The sequence below is a fragment of the Aulonocara stuartgranti genome (assembly GCF_965226115.1).
Source record: "Aulonocara stuartgranti genome assembly, chromosome: 17".
In the NCBI taxonomy this organism is placed as follows: domain Eukaryota; kingdom Metazoa; phylum Chordata; class Actinopteri; order Cichliformes; family Cichlidae; genus Aulonocara; species Aulonocara stuartgranti.
In genome coordinates, this window is record NC_138953.1 from 27,407,547 (window position 1) to 27,435,314 (window position 27,768).

Here is a 27,768-nt window from a genome sequence, read left to right on the forward strand (position 1 = left end):
TAACTCATTACTGGTCCATATGATGTCTGCTACATTCTGTAAATATGTGTATGTTCTAAAGAATAATTAACTCAATGCAAACTGTTTATAGTGCTACAGAGAATGTTGGCTGTACGCAGAAAATCAGTGCTGCAGGCCCAAAGTATTTGAACTTTCAGGAAGTGTTATTCCCAAGCAGCTGCATTTTGAGGTGGTAAAGGGATTTTCCTACAAGTAAATTAAAGCTCTCAGACACTGTGGGTAAAATTACAACACAAAAATAACATGGTTAGGTTTAGTTTACACTTAAAACATTGAGTTAGGTTACCTGGAGGTTACCTGGTTACATCAGTAAGCACATGACTACAGTGGAGGTGATGTGGTTGTGCTTACCACAGCAACAATAATATTGTTGTCTGCCTGGAGCAGGAAAGCTAATTCCCTTGTTCCAGTGTTTTGTTGATCTACTCCAGCCTTCTCCTTACCAGACGTTGACAAATTTAACATTTTCTGCTGATTTGTTGGCTATAAAAATCTATAATGAATTTATTTGGATTCTCTCCCAGCTATCTTGAACATTTAGTGTGTATATTGACATTTTACATTAAGCTTAATTTAGTCACTTCTCAGTCCTAATACATAATACACTCAATACCTCTTTTGAATAAGAATAGTGTGTTGAATTGATCTACAACCTGTAGGATGTGCTGGGCAGCTATAACACTAAAGAACTCCGATAAATGAAAAGTAGTAGAAACAGCAGGAGCATTTACGTAACGTACACTACATACAGTAAATACAGCTCTATTTCTCTCCCTCTCTATTTTTTGCTTATTCTCTATGGAAAAATAGAAGGACGTGCACAAGTGAAGACTTTTAGTGTTTAAAAGTCGGTCAGCAGCCGCCTTTACAGTTGGCATTTAGTTCTAATTATGACAAATCTGTATTTATTGCACAAACATTTACATTGCTGCTGCTGTTTGCTTTCAGTTGAAGATTAGTTCCTGGGCTGTCCCGTTGCATGCCACAACTTGTGTGTATTTGTGTGTTTTCATACTAGTGTCGCAATAAAAAGCAGGTATGCAGTGATGCAGCTGTTGTGCGATTCCTAGATATTGGCTGTACTTAAGCGAGGGCAGGGTGCACACAGTTTGACGGCTCTTTAGTTAGAGCTGAAACTAGCCTTGGATCTCCAGGTAAGAAACACACACACGGACACACACAGCCTTACTCAAAGACACTGAGGATGGTGAGTGAAGACTGGACACTCAGGAATGGATAAGTAATGAAGGTGAAAACAACTCAGAGGGGGAATCTATCGATTGTTTGCAGGGGAAGAAGAAGAAAGAAAAGCATAGTTAGCTGCCTGTTAGACGTATTGGTCTATTTATACTTTTTTATAGAACTTTTCTTCTGTTTTTTTCTTCAAATCAAAAATCTGCTCGGCTTTTGTTTTGTTATTTTGTTTGTTTTCTGTCTCGATAAACAACTTGCTGATTTGATTGCTGTGTTTTTGCTGCTACAACTACACATGTTTCTTTTCCAAATATTTATTTATAAGTGACTTATGTATGTATGTATGTATATATATGTATATATTGTACTATTCTTAGTTAGCGTATTGTCTGTCTTGTCTTAATGTTGGTTTAAAATGGAGCACTGTAACAAAAAATAATTTCCCCCAGGGATCAATAAAGTATTCTGATTCTGATTCTGATTCTGATTATCCACTGTACACTTTTCCCCTCCTTCTCCTGGAGGTCAAAGGCACTCAGCTGCCCGATGACTGCGAGAGATGCTGGCGCTCGCTGTTGCCATAGTTACGGGTAGACTCACCTGTTGCCAACTTTTTCATTTTTATTACAAAGAGGGGAAGTGAAGGGAGCAAAAGAAATTCATAACAGGGTTGAGAAAGGCACGTACAGAAAGAAAAGCGAGGGGAGAATGATCTTAATGATGCCTTTTAAGGGCCAATTCAGTTACTGCATCTCATGTGAATATTCTGACACATAATTTAAAATAGATGCATTTATGTTTTATGTTGTAAGCATTCGCTGTGTGTGAGATAGTGATAAGAGATGGCTAGGCCTATGGGGAATGACTCGCTTTTGGAGCCTCCCTCAGAAAGACCATTCAAAGTATGTCTTCTTATGGATGCTTCTGCTCGATCAAAGTAACACACTGTGGACAATGAGAGAGAAATATTAAGATCAGAGGTCAGGGGGATTACTAATCTTTTGGCTGCTTTGTCCCATTTATCCTGAAAAATGATGGGGCTTAATAATCCGAAATGCTTTCAGTTGTGTAAGAAATAATGACATTTTCAGTAGATGCAATACTCAAGGATGAGTCATGGTTTCATCCCTCATTACCTGAAATGTGGATGGGTGTGTTTTGCGGTGCAGTCAACATGTCTGTGTTTGAGGGGCCCCATTAATGATGTTTTCAGAAGAACTGAATCATCTCCTGTTTCAGTCATAGTGAGCAATTTTAGTTGGCAACTTTATGCTTTCTTTCCGCTTTCTTTTCTTTCTCTTTCTTTCTCTTCTTCCATTATGCAGTTGTTGCATATTGATGTGTGGCTTGTTGTGCAGAAGGCAGTCAGAGAATGCTTGCAAAAACTGGCTGACAAACCAAGACATTGACTGTTTGTGTGGGTCGAGGATGTGGCTGGCAGCGGGGGTATGCAGTCAAATGATTGTAAATTCAGTGTGTGTGGGCCGGTGAGGGTACATGCCATTATTCCAGTGACAGTTTTGATTACAAGAGTGTAAAATTTTTCTATTTGTTCAAACAACTGTATTTGACTGTTAAGAGTTATTAGGTGTGTGTGTGTTTATGTGTGAGGAAAAAAAAATACTTCATCAATCAATGGTCAGACTGTTTCCTTGGCCTGGTGCACAATCTTAACACAAAGTGACCGATAAGGGAGCGAAAGGAGGGTCGGGGCTCGACTAACACAAGAAATAAACCCTTTTTCTTACCAGTATTATAGTTTAATCAGGAAATGAATGGAAAATGAAATCTGATTTTAGAAACCTGCCTTGGATGCAAAGCAGTGAAATCAGTTGTTTTTATTGGGTTTTTTCCCCTCAAAAAATGGGAAATAGGTGCAGCATAAAAGTACATAAGTGATACAGTTTATAAGGGGAAAACAGAATCTGTATAATTCTAATGAGCTTGAAAGTCAGTATTTGGTATGACTTTATTCATCAACACAGCCCGAACTTAGGCAACTTTCTTGTCATTTCTTTAAGCAGTCTTCAGGAATAGTCCTTCAGACATTCAAAGCTCTTCCTTGGATGTTGACTGTTTTTTGTTTCATTCCATGTAAAGATGATCCCACACTGTTTCAGTAATGTTGAGGTCTGGGCTCTATGGAGGCCAGTCCATGACTGATTGTGTTATGTGTGTGTTTTTGTATACAGGTATGCTTTTACTGCATTTGCAGTAATGAAGTAATTGCCAGTCAGATGCTCGGTGGATGTCAAAGTCTGTTATTTTCACAGTGGGTGTAAAAACATGAAAGATGGATTATAGTTCCTCGGTATTAATAGTAAAGTCAGTGCAGGGGCGGAGCAGCTCCTTTCTAACCTGAGAAATTAACTAACTAGTTTTTGTTTGATTCTAAGCCTCTCCTTTACTACACTCTCATATTTAGTGTAAGATTTGTCATGAGTCTGAGAATGTGGCAGTTCTGGTGAAATTACATTTTTCCTAATGAGCGTATCTTTTTAAAGAACATGTAAACATACACGACTTAAGTTGTAACTAATGGAGATGTAATTATAAGCATTCACTGATACAATAATAGTCAAGTATACATAGAACGCGTGCGTACACAAACACACACACACATAAAGAGTTTTCCAACTGCTGCACACAGACAGAGTGAGTGGACGTCTAAAAGCATCCCCTGACACTTTAAAATAAAATAAAAAATACTCAAACCACATCGATGGTCTGAGAATATCTGTCTGGACGAGTTCATGCATACATGTAAGTTCAGATGCACAAGCATGCCATTTGCACCCACACAGTGAAGGCGCAGAGGTGCAAAATGCAAGTCTGGAGCCCTTTTACTCCTCTGAGAAACAAACAGTCTTCTACAAGGGAAGCAGAAGATGCATTACCCTGTTCTTATCTTCCTGTTTGCAGCTTGTGTAGTTTTTACTTTTCTTTCTCTTTCTGTTATTTAATGAGTCCTTTATTCTATACTTGCTGTCTTGTATTCTTGGAATAAATTCATTCATTTGTATCATTGTTTTGGCATTTGACTCAAATACAATGCATATGCTTAGGTTAATTTGAGTTAATGGTAATCAAATTTTTTTGTGCATGTGTCCTGTCTGCAGACGACATCCCTTATCAGCGAGACCCGACTCCTCCTCCTCCTCCCTGCTTGTCCTCCAAATCAAACGCTCTGTCACAGGACCACAGGAAAAGCCACATCCCAGAGGAGTTTGCAGGCCTGCTTCATGGATCTTCTCCAGCCTGTGAACCCCCCGATACACCTTACCACCTTTACAGCCCCAAATCCTTTAAAAATACAGATGTCCAGAGCAACTTTCTGCAGACCCCTGAGTTCAGCATTGTGATCGGCGGAGGAGCCAGTCAGGTCTTCTCCCGGCCAGGGAGTGAGTCATACTCTCAGAGCTTAGCCAACGACACTCGAAAGCCACAGGTTGTGTACCGGACTATCTTCCACACCAAGGTCAACCAGGACCAGGCCCAACCCAGAAACTGTGAACAGGTAGATCTGCCTCGTGGATGGTCTACCCTGAGCCACCCACCCTCTTGTTCCTCTGGTCAAAACGGAGAAGTTGCAGATTTACGGGGAAGCCAGACAGGAGCGACATCCAAAGACAGTTCACCTGGGATTGGCTACGAGGAAAGGGCTTGCACCCTTGGGAGGATGAGGTCCATGCCACGCAGTGTGTTGGACCTGCAGCTTTCGAAATCTCTTTCCAAGTCTGATTCTAACCTAGTGGCAGTGTCTCCCATACAGGTAAGTTCTCGCTACCTTAAAAGCGCCATTCTCTATGCAGCCAGAGCACTAAAAAGAACATGAATTCTGCGATTCAGATTAATAAGAGTTATTAACAAGAGTCTTTCTTATTAAGTGTTTCTGAGAATTCATTTGACATCATAAGTAAAACTTCACTCTTTTTAAACGTCTGCACAAGCAAAGAAGTCTCCAGTATTGTTGTACTGAGCACAAATGCAAATATCGTAAATATTCACTTATATAAAAATAATTTGCATCTTGCTGTGTCATGTGACTTCATAAACAGAGCAGAAACCAGTCCAGCCAATTGGATAACTCATCAATCTGGGTCACAATGTTCTCTGCCGCAGCACATTTTATGAGACTTCTGTAATTCATTGTAAATAAATCATGAGCTAAATACATAATCTGTTTGATGAAAATAGTTCCATTACAGCTGAAAGTTTGATGAGCACTGAACGGACTTATTTTCAGTTTTAGTTGTTCATATTTTTAAGGTTAAATATTTGGCAACTTTTGTTTTGCATCTCGTATTTGTGCAGTAATTAAGCACAAAGGGTTTTATTTTGTTTTTTTTCTTGCAGGAAGAGCACAGCTGGGGGTCCGGATCACGGGGCCAGGGCCCTGGAAGTCCGAGCCCACGTGAAGGCGCCAGCCCGGAGGGGAGATTGGAGAGAACGCCGTCTTTCACTGCTGAGTGGGAAGAGGTAAGAAGACAGTTTTCCTGACATGCACAGCTTATCACCCAACATTTAGCATCAGTTGCAACATTAAAGAAGAAGCCAAGTTGTCAGCGCCTCTGCTCTGACACTGCATTTATTTTGGTCAAGTGAACCGTCTCAGCAGGAAACAGTTGAAAACTCCGCACCCACAGCAGTGAGCTGCTTCAATTTTTCCTCCTTTTGAAATACACTCGGCTACTACAGTGCAGAAGGAGCCCAAGTGCTAATTTAACATGCTCACATATTGATTTTGTTCTGTAACCAGCAATGAAGCTGCGGGGAAGACCCACGTATCTGAGAGAAGGAAGTTTCTAGTTTCTATTAAAGAGATGCGGTCCAGGGTGCTGCGTGCTTTGGTCTTGGTGTGTTTGTGCCCGGGGTTCTTTCAATATTAAAGGGTCTCTGACACAGATGTGATGTATTGACTGGACACCACTGTTTGGATCCTTATAACCATTTGGGGTCACAGACACATTGACTTCTGCTCACTCTTCACGCCTCAGAAAAAAAGCACTCGTTGCACCCTGACACACCCAGAAAATGAAAAGCAAGTTCCATCACACGTAATCATGGGGATGCCTTAATTAGTCTCTCTATTTTTAAAGTAACTCTAATGCATGTCAGTGGAAGTCCATTTGTGCGTGCCTTTCCACATTTGCATGCACATGTTCATTAATTACTCCACGCAGCTCACGACTTCCTGATGATGATGAATTGCCATATGGAATTTTCCACAGTTCTCATATTTCTTTTTCTGGATAATTGCATGCTGCGTGAGGAAGAGATAAGGTTAGATTGGCCCCGGGGAAATTTAAGGTTGGTAAACAGGGATTTCAGAGGAAAAATAACAAAGCTGCTCTATATCTATCACATGCTCAGGAAAGTGTTGCATTATTGAGAAGAGAGAAGTGGCAAGGGACATTCCATAACAGTCAGTGATTTGAAGATCATTCTCTTTAGTGCAACAAGCTGAAAGGTAGTCCAATATGCTGGTTTATACAAAAAATATGGTTATTTGGGGGGTTCTTCTTGGTCAAAATCTAAACTCAAGTGACCCAGATTAGTCTCTTAATCTGAGCCTGGCACATGAAACATGGGTTGCATTAGTTTTATTTTGTAGGGGAGCTAAAGTGTCAAGCTTAAATACTCCAGAGATCTGCTGTAGATCTAGTAAATGCATCTGATCATATTTGGAATTAGGACCTGCAAACTATTTGACATTTCTTCAAAGGTAACCATTCTATCCCTGCTTTGAATGACTGTGCATTGTTATGGTAGATCTGCTAGAACTTGCATTGTGCAGATGATATTGATGAACTTGCAAGAAAAGATGTTGGAACATCTTGATAAAGCATTGCCCCAGCTCATAACCAACAATATCCAAGGTATCAATTTAGATTTCAAAGTCAGTGGGACAAGACAGGAAATGGTGAAGACCTTCAAGTATCTTGGTTGCATGATATTAGATAAAGGCTTAAAACTTGAGATTTTGGTAAAGATAGCAGCTGAAATACCAAAATTTAAGACCACCAGCTAAGTTTACACTTTTTTGTTCCTACCACCTTATTTCTAATTCCAACGTTCAGAGTTCGACATGTCATCACACAATATACATGTTTAACTATATACAAGTCTACACTCATATACAATATAGACATAAAACAATTTAAGTTCACAAACCAAAACAACAAACTGCACTTTTACATTGGCTAAACACCCTGTGATTATCTGTATGTGCTCCAAAATTCACCTGCTGTGCTTCCTGTTGTCGACCTTTCTGTACGCCTGTGAAAAATGGACCCTCATGACAGGACTCCAAAGACGTATTCTGGCATTACCGATAATATAGTCCATGACTGATGTGTTATATAATATAGTGTCAAATTTTAATTGGTCCATCACCCAGTGATCTTCTTCTTTGTTGTTTAACGATGATTCAAAACATCTCAGGCACTTCTGTGCAGATTGGCTTTGATGTCTTGATACTGGGGTGGATGAATGGATTCGACTTGACCCAAACCAACTGCTTTTAGACTTTTTAGACTTACAGATGTGATCTCCTTGCCAATAAACTGCATTTAAATAGTTGTAGTTGTGCACGTCATTTTTTTTCTTTTTTTTAAATAATGTATCATTAACAGCATTTTCGATTCATTAGCTTTACTTTACTTCAAAATAAAGTTGTTTAGAAAAATGTCACATCAGCTTTAAATCAGCTTTAAATCTACCACTCTGAGTCTTGATTTATTGCTTGCATTTGCATTGGTGCTTGGTGTGTAGTGACATATGCAGAAATTACTTTCAGTTTATCCTATTACAAAGACCACCTTCATGGTCTGTCAGCTTGTAAACAGCATTTGAATTTGTCAGACCTGACTCCTTAAACACTCGGGTTTCTCTGACCTCTGAGCCAGCGGTGCTGAAATGTAGATGGATGTGCAGGTTGCATAGTTAAGTGGTTATCAGCAGGTCCAGGGTTGAGGATGATCATTTTACTGCTGGTAGTCAGACACTAATGAAGCCACACTAGCTCTCTCCAATCCAACCTTCTCCTTTCATCTCAGCTCTGGTGTCTTTAAATTTCCCGTTCCTCCAATTCACAGGGGGAATGACTGGCATTGAGCATGCAGGCTGGCGTAATGATCATGCTACGTGACACTCGGATCTAGAAATAGGGGTTAGCCTTATTACTGGGAAATGACTTTTCCTTGCACACGCTGTACATCTCTCTAACTGAGATTCTCCCTCACTCTCTTTCTCTGATCTGATCAGATTGACAAGATTATGAGCTCCATTGGGGCAGGAATAAGCAGTGGATTGGACATTAAGGATGATACCTCAGGTAAGCACGCGCATGTATGAGTGAGTGTGTGTGAATCTGACTTTAAGGGCAAGTCGTATCAATTAAATTTTTAGTCATATGCTCATATGTTGGGCACCATTTTTCCATAGTATGATAGTATTGCACTTAACATAGCAGTTGCTGAGTAATTAAGAGATTATGACAAGTTAGAATCTGAGTTTTGTTACTACCAAAGCTTGGGTAATGAGATAAATTAGCAGTGTTGGAGTGTTACTCACACATAACTTGATACTTTAAAAAATTTACTTACTAATTTGCTTATTTACTTCTGAGAATGGAATTTCTTATGCTATTCATTACCTTACTTTTGTGTTATTCTTTAATATGCCCTCTAATGCATTTCCATAGTCCCATACACCGACACAAATCCCTACCCTACAGTAATAAGGACACACAATCTTTCTTTTGAACAGAACGCCAACAAACACAAAGCAATGCTGCTTTGAAGAGTGCCTCTTGAAGTTCAGGCTCTGGCTGCCGGACTGGGTTCAGCATACAGTCAGTTCTTTGCTAGCTTTGTGTCAACGTTATGATGCAGTATGGACACAGTTTGCACTTTACCATCATGCTCTGGTGCTTTCTCTGTTGCTGTGGTAAAAATATACTCACAGCCTGCTGGATAGGTCTTTGCCTCAGTTTTTGCCAGCAAATTTCCAGTGTTTTGCTAATATGCTATTAAGCACTAATTAGCAGGTATGTGTATTTGTGTTGCCCATCTACAGTGAATCACTGCAGATTGCTAACAAAGCTTGTTAACTGGTACTTAGAACCCCACTTTCACTTTGGGTTCCAAAAAAACACAAAATGTGTATGATTTAAGTTAGTGCTTCAAAAACCAAAGGGTGGCTACACCCATCATGGATATATGGTCTATACTGTGTGTGCTTTTAACAGGACATGTTTGCAAAATAATGTGCTGTACCCCCTGGTGGTAAAGTGCCATTCACACAACATTATACTGTGCATAGATCTTTTAGAAAAAGGTTTCTTTAAGCTTATTGATCGCATTAAAAACACATTATTTGTAATTGAAATAATGGGTGTTAATGATGAATTAGCAAGTGCCACAGATCTTATAGGAGCTCAGCTCTTACTGGGTCCGACATAACTTGAACTGAGGCATTGACCCTGTCAGCTAGACCCATTATAGGAAACAAAAGAGAGACCCCACATGTGGTAAATTTTGAAATAATGGGGGGAAAGCAACAGCATAGCAGTTCAGACAAGAAGTCACTTAAAATAGTAATGTTAAACTTGCATTTTTTTTAAAAAAAATTACCATCTTTTTGGATTTGTAAAATCTATATAGGTTGTATATAGAATATTAGATAGAGGTGGAGTTGCAAGGAAATACTAAAATTTGAATAATTGATTTCCTGTTTTATTTTCAGCTAAGAAGCTTTTTTATATTGTTGATAGAAATGGTGGCCAAAACTATGAAATTAAGACTGCCGTTGTTAATTTAAGAATTTATCTGATTAGCATGTGGTTTTGTAAGTGATCTTGTGTGGTTCTTACAGGAAAAATGGAACTTTTTTTCTGCACAGAAAAGCACTGTTTTTTGCCAGTTTCCTCACCTGCATACCTTGAAGTCTCCACTAGTCATCTCTGTTTACTGCATTCATCCCCCTTTCCCTGTATTAAGTCCCCCATCCTCCACCTCCTGATCCTCTCTCTCTCTCTTTTCATCTGTGAATGCAAAGCTGCTTTTATCCATGGTTACCACAGAGAGAAATCCAGTTTATGCCACACCAGTTCTTCCCACCAACAACATATACAAAGCACCACGCGCACACACGCACACACAGACGTGTGTGTATATTTATGGCCACATGGATACAGTCAGCATGGTGCTGGTATGAGCGGTCGGCAGCTCAGCTCGCAGACAAAGGAGCTGAAGATGTTGCAAGGACTATTATCAGCAGTGCGAGCCAGATATATGTAGAGCAGCAGAGAGAGAGCAGGGTGATGATCGACACTGAGAGAAGACGGAGACTGGAGGTAGACAGGGGAAAGTGAGCGAGGGAGAGAGAGAGCGAGCGAGCGAGACTGAGAGAGTGAGGGAACGAAGGAGGAAAGCAGTGCGCTCAGAAAAGAGAGAGAGACAGAGAGAGAGGAGGCTGCAGAAGCATACAGATGAGAGTGGGAGTACTTGATAAAGAGAAATCTACAACGCGGGCAGCTCTCTCTCTTTTTCTCTCTCTGAAACACACACACACACACATTTGCGTGCACACACACACACAAGCTCCGGGGAGCAGCCAAGCGAGCGCAACAGCTGAAAAGAAGCTGCTGCTGTGCTGTGCACGACAAACACACAGTCGATTTTGCTTGCGGATCTATACCTCCAGTCTTATCCATCACCCATTTCTGGCAGGATTTAACCTCCACGACAGAAGCTTTTTTCTGGATACAACTTCAGCCCTCAGCCCCTTCCCATCTTTCCTCCAGCTGGATTCAGAGAAAGAAACGTCTGGACGTCTTAACCTCCACTTTTACCTGCTTGCACCCTTGCATGCTGACCCCCTTCATACTCACCATGCCCCTTGCCTAGCCTCCTTTTCTTCCCCCCTTTCCCCCCTCTACCTGCCCTCCCTTCATCTTTGTTGTCTTGCTGCCTTGCCAAAAGACTCTTCAAAAGCATGGCGGGCTCCTTCGACAGCCACTTTGCCCGCCACAACATGATGTGGCAGTGCCAGCTGTCTCAGCCAGACTGCCGCTGCTACCGCGTGGATGGCTACTCCCTACTGAAACGTTTGCCCCTCCACCCCCTTATAGGTCCCCGCTGCCCGCTGCAGTCTGTGGGCCAGTGGCTAGACTCCATCGGCCTGGTCCAGTACGAGAACCACCTGCTGGCCAATGGATTTGACAACGTCCAGTTTATGGTGAGTGTTTTCATTGTGTTTTGAGGGAAAAGAAAGCTTCTTCAAGCTTTCTCTGCTCCTCGAGCTCATCATGTCATCGATTTCTGTGCAGGGATTTGCATGACCAGCATGTTTCCTCCGTCACTCTGATTTTTTTAGTTTGAATTTATTGAATTTCCCCTTTTTTGTATCATCTTCTCTCTTTCTTTCATTCTTCCCTTCCCATCATTACTGCCTCTCCCATCTGATGCCATGTGAGGTCCTCCTACGCACAGAAATCCTACACCACATTTCTGCCACAGCAAAAAATCCAGCTCCAGCATCATGCTGCACACATACGTACTCGTGCTGCAATAAAAATGCATGCTGAAATCACAGTTGTTTTACGGTTTTTGCATGCATCCGCTTGCACACAGAGGAAAAACTGTGCACACAACCACCTGTAGCCTGCGGATCGGGATCCAAACTGATGGTCTCCTCTAGTTTATGCAATCTCTTCTTAAGCAGTGACGTAGGAAGAGAAACTCGCTAGGTCATTTTGGACATTCTTTTGATGTTGCATGTGTGTGTTAGTGGGAAAGATATCCACGGAAGAGGGAGGGATGAGCAGGAAAGTAGGAAATGAAAACAAGGAGAGAAAGCAGTAGAGAAGCGATGACGCTCGATCAAGAAAAACTGCAGCAGAAGCAGAAAGATGGGAGACAAAGCAGAGACATGCTGACTGGATGACTTCCTCTTCAGTTGGAGATTATTATTACTAATAATCTCCAACTGAAGGGGGGGGCGATATCTCAAAAATGGCAGATATAAAGGGGTTCGAGGGTTTATCCAGTTCTCTAATTCTGGTTGACTTACAGCCTCTTATTTTCTCCTGACTTCTTGACATCCAGAAGAGAGAATGCAGATAAATGTTGATGTTTCTGACATCGGGTCAATCGCCAGGGTATGCATGGATCACCATAAGTATTTATGGATGCATGTAAGCCTGTGTGAGCGTTCTGGTCCTACACTCAGTGTGACCTGCATCTGTTCCTTTAGTTACCCTGGCAACAGGATGAAATCACACCATCTCTCTGTTGTGTGTTTCTCCCACACGTGGTCACAGTTTATCTTGTGGTTAAAGTATTTAATACAGATGAAATGGTTTTGAAGAAGCAGTAGGCGTATCAGTTTTATTTGTATAGCACTAGTTCACAACAACATTTAGCTCAATGAATGTTGCACTGTGAGGTAAAGATTCAACAATGTTAAAAAGAGACCCTCAAAAATCAGCAGGGAGGAAGAACTTCATTTTAGCAGGAAGAGACCTTTTGCAGAACGAGTCTAAAAGAGGGGCAGTCATCTGCTGTGACCAGTTTAGCTATGAGGCCTAAGTTGTTCGTAGTCTTTCTATGCTCCTCTTTTGAAAATGCAGGAGAAAGGAGGCATAATCAAAGTGATAGACATATAAACCCATGCCGAGTGAAAAAAGTCCGTAATTGGAGGTCCCCTAGCAGACTTAATACATAGGAACATATCTAAGGCATGGTTCAAGGTTGACAGAGCATCCTTAAGTATAAGATTGATCAAAAAGTAAAGTTTTCAGCATCACAAGTAGAAATGGTGCTCATCTCCTGAACCCACTGGACGGGAGCCAGATAACTGAAGGCTTGGACTTCCTAAAAACCATGAGTAAGCCTATGCTCTGAGAATGAAGTACAATATCGGGATGGAGAAAGACAGAAATTCCTGATTTTCTTAAGCTGGTAACTGTTGAGAGCACATGCGGTTTTAGAGAACGTCTTGGTCTTAGTTTGATCTAGTTAGCCATTCTCAAAAGTCAGCCCAAGTTGCAAGTTAAAACCTGGAGCACCTTCATGGTTACTGTGTCAGGGTGGCTGAAACGGTACCATTCTTGCCTTGTGTACTTAAGGGATGCATCAACGCAGTGATGATGGCAAGATAGCAGATATTTCCTAATAAAGCTCAACATATAAAGCATACTTGAATTTTTTATTGGCATACAGATTCATTCAGAAGCATTATCTCAAACTATCTTTTAATAAGATATTTATCTAAAACCAACCTGCCATCTGGAGTTTCAGCACAACTTCTAATTTTAATTGGAAATTTATATAACTCCATTTTCTCATAATGAATCGAGTTTCATGGGTGTCTGCAGAACATTACATTATTTTTCTGTTTACATCCTCCTTTGGTAAGTTAATGAGCAGAAGGTAGGAGTCACTGCAGCAGCTGTTAGTGTCCAGGCAACTGTTAACGTCACACATAGGCTGTTCACAGCTTTTTGTTTTGTTTTTTTTGAACTCACATGTATTTTTTAAGCCCGTGGCTGTCCACCACCATTTATGTATCTGGATTACTCTCGTGTGGACCTAGTTTATTGTCAATAACATTGTTTCTGAGAGACTCTGGGATTATCTGTTTTCCTGGCTTTACTCCCTCCATCCCATCACCCCTCTTTAAAAACGTATTCTCAATAGCTCAACCGTCTCCTCTGAAACGCCTTTAGATACAATTAATATTGAAAAGAGATGAAGCTGCCTCGCAAACATCAGAGTAACTTCAAAGTCTCTTTTTCTAAGTGGTGCTTTTCTCCGGGTGTTAAAGTTTCGCTGGTGTCCCCCATGCTGAGTAGAGTTTGTAACTCCTTTTATGCTTTTTAACAGTCTTGACTAAACAAGAAGGCTGCTAATATTTTTCAACCTAAAGGGGGAAAAAATCAGTGTCCACCACAAATTGATATTAATGCGATTTAGGCACTGGCTACAGGCATTGTGTTGGGCGAGAGCAGCTCTTTTTTTATTGTTGACTGGCTTCTTGAACGAGAGCTTTGTGCCACATTCATTTCACTCAGTATGGGAAATCGAGTGGCGTGGATGATTCAAACCACGACTCTGCTTATTACAAAATAAAAGCTTTTTTTTCCCTTCCCGTTTCAAGGCCAGTTCATTTGTACAGCTGATTGGTTTGCAAATTAATTTGCCCTCGAGTTTGATCTGCGTCAGTGCATAACTGTGAAAGGCCCCATGTGGCGTGCAAGAATATATACATCTATATAGACATGAATACTGTTTAAGTACGGGCCTTCCAATCTGCCATTATCGTTTACTGCTAATAGGAGTCATAAGTGTGGGTGTGTCCGGGCACCTTAACCACCCAGTAGAGGACGAGTGCTGCCGGATTGATGGACAAATGGCGAGGAGTAGAACGGTTGTTATGGACACAGAATTTTATACGAAGGACACTGGATAGAGGCTAATCACATCCACTTCAGTGACCGTTCATGTATGGAAAATTTAAAGACAGAGAGACATGCAAGAGCACGGACACAGACAGACAGAGGCTGACTCACGTTAGCTGTTTCTGTTTGGATCCAAACAGGCCCTCATGTCTTGTCTTGCACTTTGACTTGCTGAATGAGCTACTAAGCGATTCTTCATTAAGATATTTGTTGGTAGCTTAACCTCTTACGCTCGCTATCGCCTGTCGTAAAATCTTCAGTGTTTGTTTGGGTTTTTTTTTTTTATTAAAACAATGCATTACTTATTTAATTCCTGCATACTTGACACTACCTTTGTGGTATTCTGCAGCTTAATAAACAATAAGCCTTACTGTATATATGTCCACGTATCAGTACAAATTCCCATTCTAATTTAAAGGACATACCCTAAACCTTTGTTTCATTATTGAAGGATTAGAGCAAACAGTAAAGTTGTCAGGAAAACACACCCCAAAGTTCACTTCATATGATGCAATAAATGATGCTACAAGACTGTTCATCTCTAGTTTGTTAATGCGAAAAATCTCTTATGTTAGCGAGCTGCAATAGCAGGAGCTTTGCAGAGGTTTCATAGTGCTTGCAACCTGCATAGTTTTCTACCTTTACGCTTACATTCATGTCCTTTCTTGCATATCATCTCTTGTGAAAAGTTGCAGATTACTCTGGTGTTTTTGTCCTTTTTATTATTGGGGCAATTGCACCATTTCTTTCTTTCTAACTCTCGATCATTTAGAAAATTAAAGGACTTCTGTAATGCAAGAGTACAGTAACATGATCACAGAGGGAAGGATCACATCCAGAGGGAGTTTTGAAAGAATGTTGGAAAGCAATGACAAAACGGTCAAATAGAGAGTAAATAATGTCCTTGCAACAATGAACCATTTATTAAACCTTGTGCTAAAAATTCTCAGCTGGAACTGTACCAAATTTCATGCGACAGAAACTAAGCACAACACATGCTGCATCTGCTGTAGTCCTAGCAGCATGCGGTGGCCTCTTCCATGAATGTGCTACACTTCAAAAAATAGTGCTGGTTGCATTTTTCATAACAGATACTGGACCCTGGTACAGGCGGCAGACAGGGTGTAACAAGAGCATATATTTGAATAGATTTTCAGATAGTGGCCACCTGGCAAATGTATGTAGTCACTCTCTGTTTACCTCCTCTGGTCTGTTTTTTTTTCTCTCCTCCTACCCTTTTTTAAAAGAGTTTTTTTTAGGTGCTCATCTGCATACATTATCCAGTTGCTTTTTTGCCGCTTGGCAGGTAATGTACAGCGGGTGTTTCTGGGCTATCTCACAAAAAATAGCCGCCTCCCGGGTCTGGAAGTTATGCCGATGAGTGCAGGGAACCTAAATGGTCAAGATGTGTGCTGTGAAACTAAAACAAGGAGACAAAGGACGATAAAATGCTTCATAAAACTGAAGGGCACTGGAGAGTCTGTGATATTACCGCTCCCTAGTTGTTCATCATGGCGAGCAGCAGCCTTTCATATGTTTTCTAAGATGCAAATGCATCTAGTGAGAGGAGAATTGAAAGCAAAGCTACGTCATATTTATGGGATCACTGGAGCGAGAAGCTCATTCTTCTTGTTTAGCCCTCTAACTGCAGTCACATTGTCCCAGCTAATACTCATTACAATCAAACCCACACACACACACACTGCATGCCAGCACATATATATGCTGAGAATATCCGAATGAATAGAGGATAGTGAAGAAAGCTGATTCTTTTTTTTTTTTAAGCACAGTTGTGATAGAAAATAGAGAATTCCTACTAAGTGCCACATAAACTGGTTATCAGTGGACTGTGGAGGCACTGAGATACACACACTAATACAAAAGAATGACATGTGCAGTGAAACCTCCTTAATCATGATGCTTTTTATTTAGTTTCATTCAACACAGTGAAATAAAAGAAGGATAAAAGACTCCAGAGCTGCAGAAGAATGAGGCCGCAGTGAAAGAAATGGAGAAGTAAAACATTATGTATAATAAAGAAACAGCAGCTGAATTAGAAAAAAAAAAGCACGCAAAGCTAGCGGAATTAATTTGACCCTGAGCTTCTCCTGATAGTGAAGTTAGGAAACAACAGCATTAGAAATAACACAATCTCAGTATTCATATTTCATAAGGTGGTTACATTTAATACAGCTCATGAAGGGATTTATTCTGGAACCGAAATTCTTCAAACTGCCGCAAAGTTGTAGAAACTTAAGTCACCGCCTCTTCACACGGGAGAAGGCGATAAATCTAAGAGCAACAACTTTTGTAAAGAAACCAAAAGGAATATGAATTACAGACTAAAAGTGCAAGTGAGGACAGAGAAGAGAGGGTTTGAATAGTTAGTAAGTGAGAGAGAGGCAACAAAATAATGAGGAAAGAGGAACGCTTCTGAAATAAGCGGCGCAACGGAGAATCGCAAAGAGAGAAGCTCAGAGGGATGAACACAGGCATGGAAAGAACAGAGAGAGAGAGAGCAAAGAGACACAGTAGGTCGAGCATGATTTGTAGCACACGCCCAGGCCTGCTGGAGCCGATAATGGTCGTCACTACTATCGTTTTTTTGCTCCATCTCTAATCTCAGCCTCAACCCCCTGCTACTGCACATGAATTTTAATTTCTGCATTTAGAGATTTTGCCCTCTCTGGCACAGTTGTTAAGCGGCGTGGTCTAAGTATCACAAAATAACTGCGGGCTATGGCAATTGTATCAACTCTGTGGATGCTAAAAACCTCCATAATGGATTGTTAGAGCTCATACCAGTCCATACCAGAGCTCATGTTTACCTCCAGAATACAAGATAAACAGTAGAAGCACGAGGAGGAAAAGCACAACACCGTCATTAGTTGCTTTCACTTATTTCTGCTGGCTGTTGTGTTCATCTATTCATGTGATAGCTGATCCCATGATCCATCACGCGCACTTGGAAGTGGTAGCCATACTGTAGGGCAAACATAATGTTCAGACAAAGAGAAACAGGACAAAATAGGTTTGGAGAGAGAAAGAACAAACATGGAGGAACCCCATCTCTCTGCATCAGGAGCCCAACAGGGAGCAATTAGTCATGCTTCTTTAAACCCCCCCAATCTACTCTGCTCCGACTCTCGGAGTCATTACTCTGCTGTGAAGTTGTAGCATTGTGGCTCCAACACCAGCTCCTCTCTGTGCTCTATTAATCAGCCTGGGAGCTGATCTATGGACTGCACTCTTCTTCTTCCCACAGAGGTCCCAGTGTACAAGTAGGTGAAGACATTGTGGAAGCTAAGGTTTAGCCACAGAATGAGCCCGATCATCTGCTGCATTAGTTTTCACAGCCCGGTACAGTGACAGGCAGGTGGACCAGTCACACAAAAGTCGATCACTTTTCATGGGCATTTATTTAGTTTTTCATCTGATCGCATTATGTCATTTTCAGGAGATATGTCTTTGCAACCTGCATATTTCATCTGGATCTTTCAAAGGTTGAACACAAAGCAGAAGTAGGCTCACTCAGAGATCTAGAAGTAATCAGATTACAAAAGGGAATTCAGTACTGGATTTATTGGGGATAAAATGGCAAAATGCCACTCTTAATTTCAAAAGCTTTAAATGAATTCTTATACAATAATACTGTAATAAAACTACTGTTCTTTGTAAGGTCCTAAATTCATCCAACTTTTCAAAATGGACCAATCTACCTCACAGCTACACACCTTTAAAGTCTGCTAACGACATCATATAAGATATTGTATTATCTGTTTTTATATGATCTGCTCTGCAGTTGTTTTTTAGACTGTGGTGTAAACAAACTGGATAGAGATTTAATTTTATTGAGGCAAAAACAAAACATCATGACTTCATATTTTATTATTAAAACATGCATCGCATTGCTAGTAGTGCAAGTATGCCAGCCACACCTAGAGGAGCTCCTCAGTCATGGACCTCTATGCCACGAAGCTGCTGGTGCATAGTTCTCTTTGCTCTGTAGCTTACCATGGTCTGCTGCTCTGTGGCTGAGCTAAAAGCGCTTCCACTTCACGATAATACCACTCAGAGTTGATTGTTGAATATCTAGAGGGGAAGACATTTCACAAAGTGACTTGTTACAATGGTGGCATCCTATTACAGCACCGTGCTCCAATTCAGCGAGCTCTTTAGAACGACATAATCTTTCACAAATGCTGGTAGAAGCAGACTGCCTGGCTAGTGGGTGTATTCGAAGGTTAAGAGGTGCAACTCTCAGTACTTTTGTCCAAGCACAATCTAGCTTTGAAATTGCTCAAGAGACTCTGTAAAAGTTTGCTCATTACCTTTTAGAATTGCTTCTTGAAGCCTGGAGCTGGTGTTCAGGATGTGTTCCTGCTTAGCAATCGTAGAGGTGGAAACAGCCAACTTCAGTGTCTTTTAATGCTACTTGCAAAATGGCACCCACCTGTTATTTAACTCACCAAAGCCCCTGATATGCATTATACAAGTTCACAACAGAAGCTCAGCTGCTGCACCAAAAGATTCAAATCTCTTAAAACACACACATTGATCTTTTAGTTCTAACTCCAGCACTGCTTCCTCGTTTCATTAATACAGCCTCTCGCATGTCGTTCCACTTTTCTTTCATATTTGATATTTCCTTCCTTGCCATTTTTTTTTTTCACACTGCACCTGTTCAAAGCCATTACGCCGAGCGTACGTGTCTAACACGGAGTCAAATTCACTTTAGCATATACAGACCTGAGCGCCGCAGTAGTCACCGTGCAGCGCTTTTCCTGGGAAGCCATTTAAAATTCAGCATGCAGAACGCTGCCTCCTTCTTAAATGCAAATACAAGCAGATGCAATTAGCAGATACACAGCTGGACGCAGAATGGCGTAGGAATCTGCGTGAGTGAGCCATAAAGCGCAGCATGTTTCATGCATGACTGCAGAAACTCTTCAGGAAGCTGCAGTGAAAACTAAACTGCAGCAATGGCATACCTAGAATGAAAATGTCACAGCCAGGGAGCAAAATGTCCTTTTCGAGGGCAGAGTGTTCCCAGCATCGATCTCTACGCAGAAATGAAATAAGGTGGAGGAAAACAGCAGCTATCTGGTATCTGCCTGTGTTCTTTTTTTCCTTCTTATCTTCTGTGTTATTAGTTAGCTCTTATTAGTTTGACATAAAGGAGATGTGGAGGGAATGACAAGTGTAATCCTTCAGTACCACAGAGTGCGCGCTGTCCGTGTGTGCTGGGAGTGTATGGATGGCCCTGAGACTGCCTGCAGGCTGCGTACACAGTCCCTCTCCTTTCCCATTTTCTTTGCCATCATTTTGATGATTACCTTTCTTTACTTTTCACTTCTGTCACAATCTGTATTTCTGACCATATTTCTGGCTGAGTCGCTGCTTCTCGGTGCTACAGCTGTCTGCCTGCACACCGCATCTCTTCTTTCCTGTAATTATCTGTCTGCATGAAGACTCCCTCTCTGTCTCTCTTGCGGGAGAATGACTGATAACTCTCTTATGGCTTCCCATTGGATTAATTAAAGGTGAGGCTGTATGATACCCATATAGGCTCTTGTTAGTCTTAATAAAAGACCATCGTACTGCTGTCTGCCACGCTCTGTTGGTTGTGGAAAATCTCTTTTTCTTTGTTGTGTTTCCTATGATATTTTTTCCTCACAGCTAATGAAATCTTAATGCAATATTATCTGAGGAATAAACTCGATTTATTAATGTTATGGTCTAAAAACTGTTTTCAAAGGTAAACTACAGCAGCTATATGTGGCATTCTTAATAGTGTGGTATTAATATTCCAGATAATATAAATCTACACATTAGCTTCATATGGCTATCTTATTACAGATCTGTAGTTAAAACATTCTCATATCAATGTAGAAAAGAAGAGGGAGCAAGATAGAAGTGTTGATATAAGACTGCAAAGGTGTGATGATTCAAAGAGAGACGTACCTGTGGACTTGGATGTTCTCAAACATTCTAACTCATAATATCTGCTATAAATAAGATGATACTAAGATTTTTAAACTCGGATTTTACCATCATTACCCCACCTTATTAAACCAAATGCACACTCTGTGTCAGAGAGTTACAAAACTTAAGAAAACTTGATGAGTTTGCAAATAGGATTTTATTACTTAATGATATGAGGAGAAAACTGCAACGAGCTAGAGCACGTTTATTTTTTTCTCCCACCGCTGGGGGAAAAACATCATCCATAAAATTTGGGTGTTATTATCTCAATATGTCAAGTTAATTATCTCAACGTTTTGACCTGGTACATTGAAATTTCAACTGGCAACAAGCTCCCATAGAAAGCGGAGAAAAATCCAGATATCTGAAACTAAACAGAGCAGGGATTTAGAGTCTACCTGAGTTGCAGCTTAAACTTGCACAGACATTTTTCGAACATCAACACTGGACAATATTAAAGATGAATTGCTCCCTCCACATGTAACGCATAAAAGCAGATGCGTTCTTACTAGCGGAAATGCTAAATGTGCTTGGGTAAAGGATGCAGGAAGGCAGGGACTTATCTGGCCAGCTTGCTGGGTATTTACAGGACAATTACCTGCACTGTCCTCAAATAGACATTACACAGACTTTGCACTTGGAAGCAACCACCTAATGTCAGATCTGAAAGATGTGGACATTTGTGTTCTTGCATGCAGCTCCATCGGGTAATGTCTAGAAGAAACCACATTGTATTTATGTTAGAATAATGAGTTGTGGTGCATTGCCAATGCGCTGTACACGAAAGCTGCTGATAGTGCAAACTTTTATCAGAAGCAGTGCTAAACGGGGTCAGGCTATAAGTACCAGAAGTGAAGCGTTTCACACTGAAAAGAAATTTGAGATGTGGCTCTTCTGTTGTTATTTTTCAAAGGAGATATCTGTAGTGGAGCCTTGTTGGTTTGTGCTGTAACCTGTTTTCTTACCCTGTGTGTTATTTGGTGTTTTACAGGGCAGCAATGTGGTGGAGGACCAAGACCTGCTGGAAATTGGAATCCTCAACTCGGCCCACAGACAACGTCTCCTGCAGGCCATACGGCTCTTGCCCAGGGTCAGCGCTGCAAATAGTAACACTATCACACAAGAATACCACAGAGTCTACAAAGTGGATAATTTAGTCAGTCTGGACTGGGTTTATTGCAGCATCCATCTCAATGAAGTTATATAAATGCATGACCAATTGAAGGAGAGAATCTTGAGCCGGCCTGTACTCAGTCCTCTTTGTTTCATATAAAATTCAGCAAATCTTCTGCTACATCTGTTTCCGTGTGATATAACTCTCTGTGGGTGGCTGGGTATCTCTCTGCATGTTCTACTCAACACTTGAACAAGAAGCATGCAGAGACAGGGGCACCGAGCCACATTATCACAGCTTTGAAAGCACATAAAATTAAATGATGCGAGAAACTGCTAAATCCATACCTTCTCGCACCTGCAAAATGCACTCAATAAAAACATATCGACACGCTTTGAGCCGACATTTGCTGCTGAAAAGAGACCGGAAGTCGATTTTTTTCTTTTAAAAAAAGGCTGCTGCTATATGTTAGCAAGGTCAAATACTTTTGTGTGAGTGTGCAAGAGTCAAAGTAAGATCAAAAGTGCCCAGCTGCACACAGTGCGAGCAGAAGAAAGGAGTCTGCAACAGCGAGCTAAGAGAAAGGGGAGAGTCTGAGCTCGGAGATAAGCATGCTTCATAGAGACTCCAAAGAAAACTTTGATCTCCAGTCAGCATTTTCCTCCTCTCATCCCCAATAAACTTTTCAAAACACTGTAAGAGATGGAACCTTTTAACTTTTGCCTGCCCTCTCACAAAAAGACGCACACACTTGTGCAGACACATGTAGGCGAACACATGCTTAACTTGAGGTGGAGGTTGCAGAACGCTTGCTTGAAGCAACATAAGCTCTCTGAAGTGCTTATGACTGTCAAAAGAAAAGTGAATGAATTATGTATTATCTGCTACACTCAAAGTGTCTCAGTGCAAGCAGTGAGTCTGCTTTTGGTGTTTTTTTTTACGAACCTTCTCAACAGTTGTGCTCGTGTTTCCTTTTCCTGTACTCGTTTAGCTTCCTCACCTGTTTCCTTTCGATTGAGGAAAGCCTTTAATATGGAATGCATCTTGAAAATAAAGCATGGCACAGGAATAAAATGGAAATTAGTAATAGGTATGTAGGCAGTAAACATTCGCACCAGATCTTGCTTCAGATAGCAGCTGTTTTTATGCAGTAAAACTCCAGGTCTAAAATGTGGAAAATGAGAAGAAAGATAATCCGCTGTGCTCACAGCCTCCTGTTATGTACAAGAGCATGCAACGAGAACAAACAGAACTACAGAAAAGTAATAAAAAGTGCGCTCCAAAGACAAACTTCTTCCTTAATCCCTTTTTTCTGCTCTGTGTACTTAAGGTGAGACCTATCGGATATGATGGCAACAACCCCACATCAGTGGCAGAGTGGCTGGAGTCTTTGGAGCTCGGGGACTACACCAAGTCTTTCCTTGTCAATGGTTACACTTCCATGGAGCTGGTCAAAAAGATCTGGGAAATTGAGCTCATCAATGTAAGTCTACAGTGCTAAAAATAGCCATATTAAAAGATAAAATCTAATGAAAGCACAAAGGATTACATGGGAAGCCAAAACCTAATTTAGCCACTGGGTGATATGTTACTTTTTCCCAAGAGAATGAGCTCTGCAGTTCACTTTGAGTCAATTCCACATTACATTTCTGTGGCCATAAATACTCACTAGAGCACAGAAAAACAACAAAAATCAATTTGCAGCTGAAAATAGTGCCCAGTGAGTTCACCATTTAATCCAGGAACATTTGCTAAAAACAGCAGCGCTCAGCTGTTTCAGGGAATCTCTGAGTTTTTGTTTTTTAACCATAAATTTGAGTCCCGTCTTAAAACTTCGGGCAAATGGTCAAGGTAGCAGAGTTCTGAATTCATTGCTTTTTCTTTCTTTTTTTCTTCGCTAAAGACATTTGTGGCAGAACCCATGAAAATATGTTCAAACAAGACAGGTATGAATACAGGTATGAATTGGTTGAGGTCAAACTCCGTCAACCAATTCCAGAAACTTGATTCTGTTCATCTGGACGTTTTCACAGTGAGAGTTTCATCACTACTCCAAGTGACTTCTTCAGTCTCAGCTCACTGCAGGTTTCACCTGCCTTATATACATTTACATAGTGGCCGAAAGTAGTACCACTGACTAACAAGAGGCTGTTTCATAGTCATTAATATGCAAATTGGGAAATTGCTGCAATTTCTGGGATTTCCTTACCTGGATGATTGAGCACACATCGAGACACCCCCGTCAATAGTCAGATATCTAGTCAGATAGCATAGCATTGGTTCAGGCAAAGCACCATCTAATTCTCAACCACCATCCCACAAGTTGCTCTCATCCCATCCAATTTTCCAGCTGCTATTCAGGCTCCTTTAACCTGCCTAAAGTTGCTGCAAGCCACTTGGCAAACCCCCTCCCTCCCCCATTCCTAACATGCTGTGTCCGATATTGTCGCTTACATTCTTCCCACTTGTGGCTTGCTGTGCACGCTCTATGAAGGGTGCGGAGGTCCTAGAGCAGTGTCATAAAATTAATACAGATTACTGCAGAAGGGAGCCACAAACTTCTTTTATCTATAGATTTGACTGAGCTGGTGCTTTGTGAACTGGATGCTTGCTGGTTCTTGTCCTCATCTTTCACCTTGGTGACAGAGTGAGTTTGTATCTCCTATTGAGTGTACATATTATAACCCCGGAAAGTCAAACTTCAGTAGCCATGCAGGCTTACTGTTAGCCCTTTGGCTTCTTACTCGAGAACAAGGCTGAAGTTGATTCAGAGGCCATACTGTAAAGAAGGCCCATCAGGCATTTCTTCTCATTACTGTGCAATATGTGCTGAGAAAACAAACTGGAGGGAGGTGCATTTTTTTTACTGTTAAATCATAACATTGCTTTGTCTTTTTCTTTCGTCATTTCGGTGTAGAGATTTCTTCGTCTGATATCTGCAGTAACAAAAAAAAAACAAGGAGCTTCTGAATGTTGAATTCTCTCTTTCTGTAAATATTAGTAAAGGGGAACGATAAGAAGGTTTGACATTTGGGCTTATGTGTTGTCACAGATAGTCCAGGTTTATGATTCAATTTTTACCAACATAAAATCTTCACTCGGAGATGCAGTTTAATGCAGGCCGATCTCTTTGGAGTGATGTGCTTCTTTGATGCTGGCAGTGTAACGAAATCATGCTCGATTGCAGGGGGCGCCTGCCTGACTGATTTCAATGAGAGAGAGTGAGAAGGGGTGTTTTTCCTTCCCTGCGGAGGATAAAGTGATGAGTGATCAGCTGGAGGAGGTGGAGAGGGAGTTATATAAGCATGTGGGATGCAAGATGTTTTATAGCGCCGGGGATACCGCCCACATGCTGCACTTCTGTGTGTGTGTGTGTGTGTGTGTGTGTGTGTGTCTGGATGCATATGTGAGACAGTTAAACTGTTAATACATTCCTGTATGTTTATGTATTTGTATTCAATGTATGACATGCATGGATGTATATTAATTTTAGACCTGTTCGTGTAAATTTGAATACTGTATAGCATCAAAAGATTTTCTGAATTAACTGAAACTGCAGTGCAGCACATTTTGCAGCCACTAGAGGGTGCCCACGTACACTGTAAAGCCAAAAGTACTGCATGTCCCTATAAGACCTCAGATTGCATTTCACTGTTTGCACCGGGCTTCTTTGATTCAGGAAACTTGCTTTTATTTTGGACTGTACTATCCCCAACTTTGCTATCATAGTGCTTTGGTGACAATGCTTCACTTATTCAACATGACTGTGGATAAAGAGATTTCCCTAGTTTAGTATAAAAACTTACCCAATGCTTTATTTTGGGTTTTAGTTCATATTCTATATAAGGGGAGTGAAGAAGGGTTGCAGGGACAATCAAGTAGATGGGTATGATTGTCATCTGTGATTTATGACAGAAGGATAGCAGCAAGAGTGAAAGGGAAGGTTTGTAAGTGTAAAGCGTGAGACTTGCAATGATGTATGGTTTGAAGCTAGTGACACTGACAAAAAGACAGGAGGTGGAGCTGAAAGTAGTGTTGCTGAAGAGGGAGTTTTATTTGGAGTGACCAGGATGGACAGGGTTAAAAATGAATACAATAGTATTTTTTGTATGTTTGTCACACTTAAATGTTTCAGATCAAACAAATGTAAATATTAGACGAAGATAAGACCAGTAAACACAACATGCAGTTTCTAAATTAATGTTAGTGCAATTAAGTTTTTGTGATAACTGCCTGTGAGTCTTTTACAATGGTGAAGAGAAATTTTGGCCCACTCATCTTTGCAGAATTGTTGTAATTCAGCCACAATGAAGGGTTTTCAAGTATAAACCTTTTTAAGGTCATGCCACAGCATCTCAGTCGGATTTAGTCAGGACTTTGACTAGGCCACTTCAAAGTCTTCTTTTTTTTTCTTAAGCTATTCAGAGGTGGACTTGCTGGTGTGTTTTGGATCTGTCCTGCTGCAGAACCCATTTGCGCTTCAGCTTAAGGTCACAAACTGATGGCCCCACATTTCGCGTTAGAGTGTTTGGGTAGACGGCAGAATTCATGGTTCCATTTAAAACTGAGATGAACCTTTTAAGGTCCTTTTGCTCAGCAGTGGTTTTTGTCTTGGAACATTTTTGCCCAGTTTCTTTCTTATAGTGGAGTCATGAACACTGAGCTTAACTGAGGCAAGGGAGGCCTGCAGTTCTTCGGATGTTGTTCTGGGGTCTTTTGTGACCTCTTGGATGAGCTATTGTCGCACTCTTGGGGTAATTTTGGTTCGCTGGAGTTCCACAGCTGTATATGCTAATATAAAGCTCAGTTACTTTGTTTCTCATCTGTTCCTGAATTTCCGTGGATGAAGGCAGATGATCCGATGTGACCACCTGTAAAGAAAGGACCAAGTTGTTTATGTTTATAATAAGTTCCTTTTGTTGTTATTATATCTCATAGTAAATGTTTAGAATGAACTGATGTTTAACTCAACTCAGGAGCTTTAATAGAATGAATAGAGCTGGGTGATAGAGATGGTGTGCCTCCGTAGTGTAATGTACATGTTGGTGTCTGATTTTATAATTTGCATTTACTGGATGTAACATAGTTTGCATATATTTTAGGGGACAAAACAAAACAAGACAGTATCATCTAGGTAGTGTGCCAGGAGGTATTTTTTCCTTTATACATTTTGTTGTGAACTTAAACACAAGTGTGAGTCAGATATAGCCAAGGGGCTAATTTACATCAATTCACATCCACAGTTGCTGTGCAGTTTCATGTCGTATTATAATGAAAATAAGGGATTAAAAAAGCAGATAGAAAACCATTAGTGTAAGAGGGTGGCAATCAAAGAAACATGGTGGGGCAATCACTGCAGCTGGAGTGAGGGTTGTCAGTTCCTACTCTTCTTGCACCTTGGTCTAGGCCTACTCAGTAGTCTGTCCTTGATCAGAGTTCCCGTCATCCACATCCATATATTTTAAAGATAACTGCAGGCTACTGGACAACTCAGCATATATGAAGTCTGGGGAAACTGCAAATTTAAATTTGAACGTGTTCAAAAAGAAGTATTTACTGTAGTTTCCTATGATTGTTGGGTTTTTCTCTGTATGATCTACTGTGCAATATAAAGCGCCTTGAGGCGACTGTTGTTGTGATTTGGCGCCGTATAAATAAAATGGAATTGAATAGTGGAAAACATCTGCTTTTAAGCACAAGGTATTTGAATCAAATGTTTTCCCTGTACTAAAATAGATATGAAGGAATAATCTTAGCAGTGTTTTAATGGAGTCATGGGTCCAATAACATGAAGTGTTACTCTTGCCTAGTCCGCAGTCTGCAGGGAGACTGTGAAGCTGGCCTTATCTCATGGATGTAGTGTTTCTTATCGATCTCTTGTGAGCACATCTGACTGGGAGAGAGTGTACGTGTATGTCTGCTGCACAGCACTGCAGCAGCGCACTGTCACTGAAGTAGTCTCTGGAGACTTGGAGAGGTCACTTCTGCA

At 40.9% G+C, this 27,768-nt stretch overlaps 1 protein-coding gene across 1 annotated transcript in view; it reads left to right on the forward strand.

Annotated features, from left to right (window-relative positions):
- anks1b (ankyrin repeat and sterile alpha motif domain containing 1B) overlaps window positions 1–27,768 on the forward strand; it is a 272,044-nt gene that overhangs the window by 200,474 nt on the left and 43,802 nt on the right. The window contains 6 exon segments of the mRNA XM_082510330.1: window positions 4,335–4,987; window positions 5,572–5,694; window positions 8,482–8,551; window positions 11,351–11,457; window positions 21,657–21,755; window positions 23,110–23,262. Coding sequence (XP_082366456.1) covers window positions 4,335–4,987; window positions 5,572–5,694; window positions 8,482–8,551; window positions 11,351–11,457; window positions 21,657–21,755; window positions 23,110–23,262 — 1,205 coding nt within the window.